Source organism: Alosa pseudoharengus, unplaced genomic scaffold (assembly GCF_046254945.1).
Source record: "Alosa pseudoharengus isolate Yale_2024_CS ecotype anadromous, Long Island Sound unplaced genomic scaffold, YU_APseudo_1.1 YU_APseudo_1.1_scf_24, whole genome shotgun sequence".
NCBI classification, from domain to species: Eukaryota; Metazoa; Chordata; class Actinopteri; order Clupeiformes; family Clupeidae; genus Alosa; species Alosa pseudoharengus.
Genome location: NW_027468689.1, coordinates 7,256,953 through 7,268,483, shown reverse-complemented (window position 1 = coordinate 7,268,483; position 11,531 = coordinate 7,256,953). Strand labels below are relative to the sequence as shown.

The following is an 11,531-nucleotide window of genomic DNA, read 5'->3' as shown; positions in this document are numbered from 1 at the left end:
GGCTCGCTATTCAGACTACTTTAAGGTGGCTGCTATTTTTGTACTTGTGCTTGAGATGCATTTTATAAAACAGGCATAGCATATTTATATAATCATTTATACATGACAATATTTATATAATGAATAGTTTGTTTGATATACAAAACGAAAATAGATTAGTTGCAATATATCTTAGAGTTAGTAATTTCCTATATGCCCCTGTAAAAGGAAACACATCACCATCTTCTGGTCATAAGGGGTACTGACAGTATGAAGCAGTTCCCTTTATCCTGTGTAATATTTTGTTATTCTGAATTTTTGTACAAATTCAAGAACATCCATTAACAGCATGAGCTACTACTAATGAAAATAACACATTAACTCTGCAGTTATTTTAACTTTGTTTATTACAAGCAATATACAGTCGTTTGCCATTAATAGCTACACAAAAGCTGGCAAAAATTCACATATATCTACAGATAACAATCTGTTAAAAACTGTATACAAAAGACCCCCAAACTGTACATTAATATATATTTATGTATATATATTTATATATTTATAACTACATATGCAATGCAGAGTGTACAGTAGTATACATACATTTAATCAGATTTAAGTTAAGAGCAATATCATGACGCGTTGTGCCAATGTATAGGAGAAAGTGATGCACATTCTACTCAAATGTCAAGGCTGGCTTAGATGAGGCTCCACTACGAGTCCAGGAAGCTGTACAGACAACAGACATTTATAGTAGTCTAGTATTTGGTCACACTTTTTTAGGAGTCTTCCAAAGTGTCCTCTGTTTCCACATCGAGTAATCTATGAGTTTATCCCCCTTTACAAACAGTGCATGTCAACATGACGTAAAACAGAACTGAAAAACCAAAACAAACAAACACACAGACCCAGAGACAGCAGAACGTTAAAGCTATTATTTATCAGTTTATGCTCTGCCAAAGTTATACACACAGATATAGGTTTTTGTCCCCCTTGTAACTAATTTTGGTTACAAAACTGAAAATTAATACCCTAAAATAAATAAAAGTCGGTAATATTATCTTTTTTTCCTTTTCAAATGTGAATACAAAAGTAGCAAAAGTTGATTCTCTGAAGTTATAGAAAATATTTCATTTCAGATCATTCGGTTGAGCAGATGGGACACTAGACGTCGGGAGAGGACGTCCTCGAAAGCCCTGCAGTAGTGAGCAGCTCTCAGGGTATCGCCACAGAGGCCTTCAGTAGCAACACAGGGCTTTTTTGCACTCAATATCAGAACACGTGAGGAGAATGTTTATTCCAACACTCCACCACTGTTGCAGAGTTCTGTCCAAGTCAGTTCCACTGTCAGGAGCAAATGCACTATCCTGTTTTACTGTGTAAAAGAGGACAGGGGGTTGTGTTTTGATACATTCAGAAATCCTGATGGTCATTCTCAGCAACACCACAGGTTAGATCATCTAAAAATTTGTACAGCCTCAATTTCTTTAACATTACCTCTCATGCCATTAACTGTTTTTTTTTACAGATACATTTAATAAATCAAAACGGAGTAAAATAAAATAATAAAAAAAACAACATGCTCTAGCTCAAGAAAACAATGACTAGTAGCAAGACATCTGTGGCAAAACAAAGAAATGTAACCTCGGAGTTGTGATATATCTGTAATTACATTTCGAACAAATGCCTTTACTTTTATCTTACAGTTAAGTAATATATTTGAGAATGTTCTTGTTTTTGTTTCAAGTTTTTAAGTTGCGGCCATTACAGGTACCTTCTTGAACCATGTCTGATGGGGCGTTGTTCATGTTCAGGTTCTGTTTGGGGAGGCATGCCACAACGCGCGTGTGTGTGTGTGTGTGTGTGTGTGTGTGTGTGTGTGTGTGTGTGTGTGTGCCACAGTGTTAAATAGAAACAGACTCACACAGAGCGGCGTACACCTCGAACGGCAATCTCATGATAAAGCTGGATGACCACAGTGTTTCAAACCACAGAGTTGAAGAGCACTCTCACAGTAAACATTAAATGCGCTTGAAAAATGATCCCCAATTGATGTCCACATTCACCCGAGAACAGTTCGACAGCTTTGGACTGCAGAGTTTTCTTCCTGGCAAGGTTTCATTCATTCGTTTGTTCGATATTTGTAAACCTCATCACAGCGACATATTCCAAAGCAATAATTAAAGAGAAAAAAAAGTTCCAGAGTAATGACTTTGATTGTGGTTCTCTTACAATGCATTTGCCCTGCAACTATAAACAATGATTTACAGTCTGTGACCCCACATTATGTTACTTGCAAAAGCTCATCTTAATGACTATAGCTGATACACTGCATACCACAGCCACACAATATCAGACATTCCTTATAACACGAAGGGTGCTAGTGTGGCTAGGTGTGTCTAAGGTGGTGATAAGCGTGATGTATGAGTGAGTGTGTATGTGTGTTTATGTGCTGAGTAACAGCTCAAAGAGGACCTCAAGGCACCTACTGTCAAGCAGCTAAAAATCTTTACAGAGTAAATACCCAATAACAAAAATAACCATCTAAATATCATAATCATAGCACAATAATAAAACAATAATGCACTGCCACCTAAATATCATGTCCATCTCGTTCTTACCATGCCATTGTTTATCATGACTCAAGTGAGTGACCAGTGGGGGTGTGAGCTGAATGAGTGAGTGAGTGAGTGAGTGAGTGAATGAGAGGGTGGGTGAGTGAGTGAAAGAGAGTGAGAGGGTGAATGAAGAACAAATAGTGGTGAGGAGGTAGAGAAACAGAACAGGAGGAGAAGATAGTGGTGAGGAGGTAGAGAAACAGAACAGGAGGAGAAGATAGTGGTGAGGAGGTAGAGAAACAGAACAGGAGGAGAAGATCCAAGAGGACGTGCACGGCTAAGGGACAAGAGGAGGAGAGACAAACAAACAAAAACAAAAAAATAACAACAAATGATGATGATGATGGATGCGTATGGACAGAGCACGGAGACATGTCAACACATTTTCAACAGTGCATGAGTGAGTGAGGTTGTTCACACAAAATGTGAAAAGCTTACTCTCACTTACTATCGATACTGCCTGCAGCAGAGTTACTATCGATAACCTAAAGCAGAGTTACTATCGATACTGCCTGCAGCAGAGTTACTATCGATAACCTAAAGCAGAGTTACTATCGATACTGCCTGCAGCAGAGTTACTATCGATAACCTAAAGCAGAGTTACTATCGATACTGCCTGCAGCAGAGTTACTATCGATAACCTAAAGCAGAGTTACTATCAATACTGCCTAAAGCCAGCTGAATGCACTGCAGGTTTTGTTTGACGGGGGAAGTGGACACGACACTCACACTAGGGACTGATCTGGACCACTAAGGTTCTGATGGACACCATGACCCAGTGAGTCATCACCCAGCGCCAGCGGCCTCCCTCAGACGTCAGCCAATTAAATTAGAGGTCATCCGGGTCATTTAGAGGTCACCTACACTACTGCTTGTGCTTGTGATAATATGCAGATAACAACAGAAAAGAGTAGAATAAAAAAAAGGTTGATTCTCTTATGCAGCTTGTCATGGACAGCACACGTTGGATAAAGATGGATAAACACATCAGATTGGACCGTGAACGTGACATTTACATCTGCATATGACACCCAGTTGGCTGTTTTGTAAGCGGAGCCCTTCTGGATGTGGTGACAGCCATGGGTCACGTGATCTAGTCCAACCACACGTGTGTCCATTAAGGCAGAATGGCTTGAGTCATATAATGGCGGAACACAGAGCAGACCCCTTCTGATTCCATTCTTAATGTCTATATGTAAGGCAAAGAAACATGTACGAGTAGTATGCTTGTTTTTTTCTCTCCTTTTTTAAAACCTTTGGTTCTGTTGAGTGAGTAAGATGTTAATGTTACATTAAGGCATAACACAAGCTCTCATCTATACAGCCAGATAATGGCCTGATGGAGCTAGACTGATGGGGCTACACTGCACATGGCGAGGACATAGGACACACACACACACACACACACACACACACACACACACATATGTCTACAGGTACACACCAACACTGGACACAGATCTAGCAAGCTGAAGTCTGCTGTAGTACCAATAGCGTACACAAGAGGGCGCTGAAGGGACAAATAGGAACATTCAGTGTTTCTGTTGCAGCAGAGCAACACACCACATGGTACTGTTGGAACAGCGCCCTCTAGTGTAGCCAATGGGGATCACATTGCAGGAATTTTGCTCTTTGTAGATTAGAGACAACAGGCTAGCTGAATACTTCCAACACATACTGTAACTAGCTGTGAAGGCAACAGAGACCATTGGTTCCATGAAGCGAAACTAGTGTGTTGCAACACTAAAATCAGCCTTTTCCTTATTTGCAAACAAGATCCGAGTGTGTAGTCGGTGTTGCCTTGACAACAATATTACAGCATTTACCAAGGGAAGCATGGCTTCGGGACGCTCTCACACAAATAGAGATCTACTAGATCCAATGCTCTGCTACTGATCTACAGAAGAGCATTGGCACTGCCTGGGCCTATAGCAACTTACAATGAAAATGCATAAGACATTCTAGTCTTATGGCGTGTTCCTCGACAACAGGTTTGCGCAAAGGCAACACCAGTTTGTTCTATAAAGAAGCAGGAGAGAGAAAAAAAGGAAAAACAAAGGAAAGCGAAGGGGAGGGAGTGAGGGGGGGGGGGGGGGGGGAGAAGGGGGGGGGGGGGGGAGAGAAACAGAAGACAGAAAAGCTCAGTCAGTTCAGGCACATGCAATACAATGGACCTGCCTTCACCGCACATGATAGTCACATCACTTTCATAGGAAATCAAGTCAGATAAGGTCTCTCTGAGGCAGGCAGCCAATTGAGCAAAGATTACATAAGACAGAGCCAATGCTTGCTTCAAGTAATGTCACATGAACAGACATACAACACGAGGGAATGGGTAGCACTGACTGAAACACACACAAAAACACAGACACACACACACAGCCACACAAAACACACACAATCGCTTGAATGGCTGGGAAGAGTCTCTCTTGTGATAGCAGAACATGTGACAGGCCCACTTCCCCTGCGCCCAGCTGCTAAGAGATCACGAGCGCGTTCATGGAGAGGGGCATTCGGCATGTCTGACACACTGTGTGTGTGTAGGTGTGTGTGTGTGTAGGTGTGTGTGTGTGTGTGTGTGTGTGTGTGTGTGTGTGTGTGTGTGTGTGTGTGTGTGTGTGTGTGTGTGTGTGTGTAAGGAGGAGGTGGTCCCTGGTCACTTTTTTTTCTCCGTTGCTTCATTCCAACTAAGGCCTCGAAAAGACAAGTCCTGAGACTCCCTGGCCAGCCACCCAGCTGGACAACACCAGCACTGAGTGAGTGGGCCCCCTTTAATGATACAGTTCCCACGTGATACTGTGCGTGTGTGTTTTCTATGCGAGTTCTCTCTAAGAAAGGCATAAACGTCCTGCAGTCTGTGGCTGTGTGTTTGTGTGTGTGTGTGTGTGTGTGTGTGTGTGTGTGTGGTGGGTGGGAGATGCTCAAGGTTGTTGATAATGAAGACAGGAGGACACACACTGAGTGGAACAAGGGTGAGTGTGTGTGTGTGTGTGTGTGTGTGTGAGTGGTGAGTGTGTGTGTGTGTGAGTGGTGAGTGTGTGTGTGTGTGAGTGGTGGTGAGTGTGTGTGTGTGCATGTGTGTGTGCATGTGTGTAGGGGGGGTGGGGGGGGGGGGGTCAGGGGTCAGACAGAGGTCTCGGGGCCGGGGACGCTGTAGGCGTACGTGGCCCCAGAGAGGCAGGGACTGTCCCCGAAGCGCAGGAAGGAGCTGAAGGTGCAGTAGTCGGGCCCCCCTCCCCCCCCACCCCCCCAGCGCGTGTACAGCAGTTTCTTTTTGGGGGTGGGGGACTCAGACCTGCGAGGGAGGGGGTTCTGTCCGTGGCCATCCGAGCGCTTCGGCCCCCGAGGGGGCGCGTGCAGGGACGACAGGGGCGTGAACTCCGCTAGGTGGCCGTGGTACAACTTGTCAGCGTTCTGCAAAGGAAGAGAAAAGCCACGTGTCAGACAAACCCATCATCTCACACACACACACACACACACACACACACACACACACACACACACACACACCAAGACACGGCGACCCCAGCACAGGCACAGAAGCAGCAAATGCAGCCCATACCAGCCAGACAGGGCTTCAAATGGTGAAGAGACTCTCAGGGGGATGACACATGGTCATACTTTTCCAGCAATGTTGCTGAGCAACCACATAACCAGCTTGCTGTGTTCTGATTGGTTGTGATAATCCTCCTCTATTGATGATCGATGTTCTCCAAGAAAAAAAAAAAAATTATAATAATGTTGCCCAACATCAATGGGAGCGTACCAGAACAACAATACTCAGGAACACTGCCTAGCAACATGGCTCAAGAAGTTACTTTGTGTATCATCAGCTTCAGTATGTTTGGAGCCTCAGTCAACTAAAGGGACAGACGTCCTTTAGGTAAAGTTCCACTTCACAGATATCTGACAGAAGTGTTACTGTATGCTGAAAAAGTACTGAAAGTCTTTAAACACCATTTGGTACCCAAATCTGATACCCATGTTTATATAGCAAGCACAGTTGATAGAAAGGCATCTGCTACATGCTCTCTCTCTCACACACACACACACACACACACACACACACACACAACCATACACACACACACTGAAAACCTACACCCAATTTGGATAAAGAGCTCTTCTGAGACACATATGAACAATAAAATGACAATGTGTGTAGTCATCTCACCATTCTATACAATGGAGACTCATCTGCTTAGCACTATGACTGAAGTGTTTAAGAATTTATTCATTTATTTCACTTTGTCTATTTTGGAGTAATTTCAGCCTTTTTCTGAGTTGAAAACTCCCCACTTAAGAGTATCACAACTGAGTATCGCTCAGCTGACTGAGGGAAGGTCAACACAGACCAGTCTGGTAAACGGGGTCTTTGTCACGTTGGCTCCTACTGACATGCATGTCAGTGCAGATGCATGTTGACTGACACACTACTTTAGTTCATAATGTGTGACCTTGCTTGAGAAGCAAAAGTTCTAAAAAAGATCCTTTATTTGGTTGATCCTCATCTAGTTTTGTCTTGCATTACCACTTCCAAGCACTAGATGGCAGTATTTGTTGTTGCAAAGTCCTCCCACCACAATTATGGTAATTCTACTGACTTCAGATGTAATAGCACGATCATATGTGGATTAAATGCTCCTGGTCAAAACTAATCTTTGTTGCCCCCGATTACATTAGTAAACACAGATGCACATACACACACACACACAGAGAACACAGAATAACAAAGTGGAGAGCAAATTGATTGAACAGTACCCCTCACCTGTTTGATTAAAAAAAGTTCAAAAGTTTGTGTCAAGCACAGCAATTACATCACATACTTGTATTGTGATACCCACTGCACACCAAAACACGCCCACACCCGAGCCCCTGCACTCACTGCCCACCCCACACTGCCCACCCCACACTGCCCACCACACACTGCCCACCACACACTGCCCACCACACACTGCCCACCCCACACTGCCCACCCCACACTGCCCACCACACACTGCCCACCCCACACTGCCCACCACACACTGCCCACCACACCACACTGCCCACCACACACTGCCCACCCCACACTGCCCACCCCACACTGCCCACCACACCACACCACAGCAGGCCAGGCTGTACCCCATCTGCAACGTTACCATGCCAACAGCTAGGCCTCGGAGGAGGACTGCGCTCCCTCTAGCAGAGAGTCCTGGCTGAACCTCAGAACCCCTTCATAGTACCTATCAGGGTTCCTCTTCTGTGGGAGAACACACACACATACACACACACACACACACACACACACACGCACACACACACGCACGCACACACGCGCGCACACACACACACACACACACACACACACACACACACACACACACACACACACACACACACACGCACACGCACACACACACACACTTAAGCATCACACAGTTGTCTGGAGAAATCTGTGGATGTGGCCAGAGCTTTTGTCAGCGTCTGACCAAACCCATTACTACAGCCCTATGAGCCCAGCCAGACGCTGTGTGTACCTGAAGAAGCAGTGGGCCTCAGACCCCTCGCTGAGCAACACATTGTGCAACACATGTCGAGTTCGCATTCAGCTGCACCTCAGCCACACGGACATCTACCATCACGCCGTAATACACAAACACTGAACATGCCACAGCTCCTGTTAGGCCCAGGAGAACACAGTTTGAGAACTATGGACAAACACACAAGTCTACCAAGGGCACAGGGAAACACGCTGTCAAGACATACTGATGGCTTAGTGCTGTGGGACATTAACCTTCACTTTAGCTACAAGTTCACCTCCTTTGAGTTGTGCTTGTACTGTGCACATGGCATTGTGTGTAGGGATTTAGATAACTATGGAGTCCCTTAATGGCTGATGTTGGATTTCTTATTTAGCTGATAATACATTATAGAAATTATAGAATTGATAAATTAAAATCACTAAAGGATCAAACATGTTCTATTCAATATGGTGTTCTATGTTCTATTCAATATGGTGCTCTATTCTATCAATATGGAGTTCTATGTTTTATTCAATATGGTGCTCTATTCTATCAATATGGAGTTCTATGTTCTATTCAATATGGTGCTCTATTCTATCAATATGGAGTTCTATGTTCTATTCAATATGGTGTTCTATTCTATTCTATTATTTTCTATTCTATCAATATGGTGTTCTATGTTCTATTCAATATGGTGTTCTATTCTATTCTATTATGTTCTATTCTATCAATATGGTGTTCTAGGTTCTATTCAATATGGTGTTCTATTCTATTCTATTATGTTCTATTCTATCAATATGGTGTTCTATGTTCTATTCAATATGGTGTTCTATTCTATTCTATTATGTTGTATTCTATCAATATGGTGTTCTAGGTTCTATTCAATATGGTGTCTTGACGTCCGTTCCCATGAGCCCTGTGGAGACCCACACAGACACAGGAGCATGCAGGGGGTGGAGCGGTGTCGGTGTCGAGGGGGTCACCTCCTCTCCAGCTCAGAAACTGATGCTGCTGGAGGTCTGCGAGAGCATAAAGATGGTGGACTGCTCCGCGGTAAGGCACGCGCGCTTGGTCTGCCCCCCGCAGAGACACGGAGCACAGCCAGGTCACAGGTCAAAGGTTACACACACACACGCACGCAGAGGGCGAGGGGAGTTATCAGGCATCGGAAGCACAGAGAGAGGAGGAGAGAAGAGGAGAAGAGAGGAAGAGGAGAGGAAGAGGGGGATAAAGAGGAGAGGACAGTTGAGGGGAACACTAGAGCCGTTAATTAAAATGCTTAATTAATAATGAATTGATTAAACTGTTAGTTATCTCAAAACCACTGTTAGCTAAGTGGAGTAGAATATTACATCATTCAAATAAGAGCAAGTGTCAGACATTTCTAGGACATGATTTGAGTAATTCATTTACAAGTAATTTGAGGACTTAAGAACAATTTGCATTAAACTTCCATCAAACCAATGCAAAGGACATGCAAAATGTAGGCTTCTTAAAATGATTTCAAAGGTTTTCCTCTCTACAGCAGGGCCATATTTCACAGCAGCTCTGTGCTGTCTGTGTGAGACCTGGGGAAACAGATCCGTAAATCCTTCAAGGAGAAATGGGTGAAGCTCGACAACAGGAAGACAGGAGGGGGAAAAATGGGGATTCATTTATCAGGAAGGATAAACAAATGGAGCTTCTCCTCAGGGGCATATCTCATCCGAAAAACAAACAAGTGGGAGAGCTTCACAGGCTCATACTCACAAGCAACCTGCAGGAGTGAGTGCCATAGTCATCACACACACACACACACACACACGCCATATGGGCCTCATTAGAGAGAGGTAACGGCTCACAACAGCCCAGGAAGAGACAGAGGCAGAGAAGAACAGAGTCATCTCCACACACACACACACACACACACACACACACACACCACGGCATGGCACTTACTTCTAGGACACTGGGGACATATCCATGACGAGCGAAAAGCTAAGTGCACATGGCGCAAAAACCACCGTAAGTGGCTGTCTATATAAAAACAGGCCATTGTTGCTGTTACAGCTGAACATGTACAGTATGGCCTACCTAAACACTAGCATCCACTGGCTGCCCTCTAGAACAGTTACTACACTGCCCTCTAGAACAGTTACTACACTGCCCTCTAGAACAGTTACTTCACTGCCCTCTAGAACAGTTACTACACTGCCCTCTAGAACAGTTACTACACTGCCCTCTAGAACAGTTACTACACTGCCCTCTAGAACAGACAGTTACCACACTGCCCTCTAGAACAGTCACTACACTGCCCTCTAGAACAGTTACTACACTGCCCTCTAGAACAGTTACTACACTGCCCTCTAGAACAGTTACTACACTGCCCTCTAGAACAGTTACTTCACTGCCCTCTAGAACAGTTACTACACTGCCCTCTAGAACAGTTACTACACTGCCCTCTAGAACAGTTACTACACTGCCCTCTAGAACAGACAGTTACCACACTGCCCTCTAGAACAGTCACTACACTGCCCTCTAGAACAGTTACTACACTGCCCTCTAGAACAGTTACTACACTGCCCTCTAGAACAGTTACTACACTGCTTCGTCACAATGGGTCTGTATTAAACGGAAGGCAGCTTTCTGTTGCCTCGCTGTTTTCAGCTCTACTGGGTCAGTTGCCGTAGCAGACATCAAGGTACCGGCTACGAACTTTCGGACAGCAAGTTAGCAACACAGAACGCTGTTGTCAGGATACCAGAAAGAAGAATAACGTAATGTTCGATTGCTCACAATAAAATAGAATTTTGGACATTGAAGACAGCATGAAGGATAAATATATGCTGCCTTCAAAATTTGGCAAAACGAGGGTATCTTATAAGGCAGCATTTTTGATTCGGACATGCCACGATGCCTCGCTCTCCTGTTAGATATCTTAAAAGGCAGCATTTTTCCCCATTTCGTACAGGCCCAGTGTGTCCACATGATTACCTCTCTGCTCTTTAGATACTCACAACACAACAGAAGATCACTAGAAACCCTGCAGACTAATCAGCCTATCCCATGGCCTGGCTATTATTAGCAACCTGTCCAAGCTGTTATATTGTCTTTACTGTCTTAGTATCTTTTCAAATGCTAAACAGACCCTAGGAAATGAGACCCATATGGGTTAACCCAGGCCCACACGCGGGCTGGGTCGATCCTCCCGCTAGGGTGCGGGGTGCTGGCGCTCACCTGAATGCGCTCGGTGGTGGTGGGCCACAGGGCGCGGCAGAGCACCTTCTTGACCACGTCCGGCAGCAGGCTGACCATGATGAGGAGGATGATGCTGAGCCAGGCGGGACCGCTGGACAGCATCTGCATGAACACGTAGTACATCCTCTGGTAGTTCAGGAAGGGCCTGCACACACACACACACACACACACACACACACACACACACACAGGCACA

General features: G+C 44.7%; 1 protein-coding gene across 4 annotated transcripts in view; it reads right to left on the bottom strand.

Moving 5' to 3' along the window:
- Nucleotides 1–368: 368 nt before the first annotated feature.
- Nucleotides 369–11,531, bottom strand: part of atp11a (ATPase phospholipid transporting 11A) — a 96,088-nt gene continuing 84,925 nt past the window's right edge. For 2 of the 4 annotated variants that reach the window (XM_076302980.1, XM_076302981.1), the window contains 2 exons: nucleotides 11,315–11,480; nucleotides 4,707–6,011 (listed from right to left, as the gene is read on the bottom strand). In XM_076302980.1, the coding sequence (XP_076159095.1) occupies nucleotides 5,721–6,011; nucleotides 11,315–11,480 (457 nt within the window). In that variant the 3' untranslated portion in view covers nucleotides 4,707–5,720. Of the gene's footprint in view, nucleotides 4,617–4,706; nucleotides 6,012–7,735; nucleotides 7,837–11,314; nucleotides 11,481–11,531 lie in introns of those variants that run through there. The other 2 variants (XM_076302982.1, XM_076302984.1) reach the window with 2 other exon arrangements.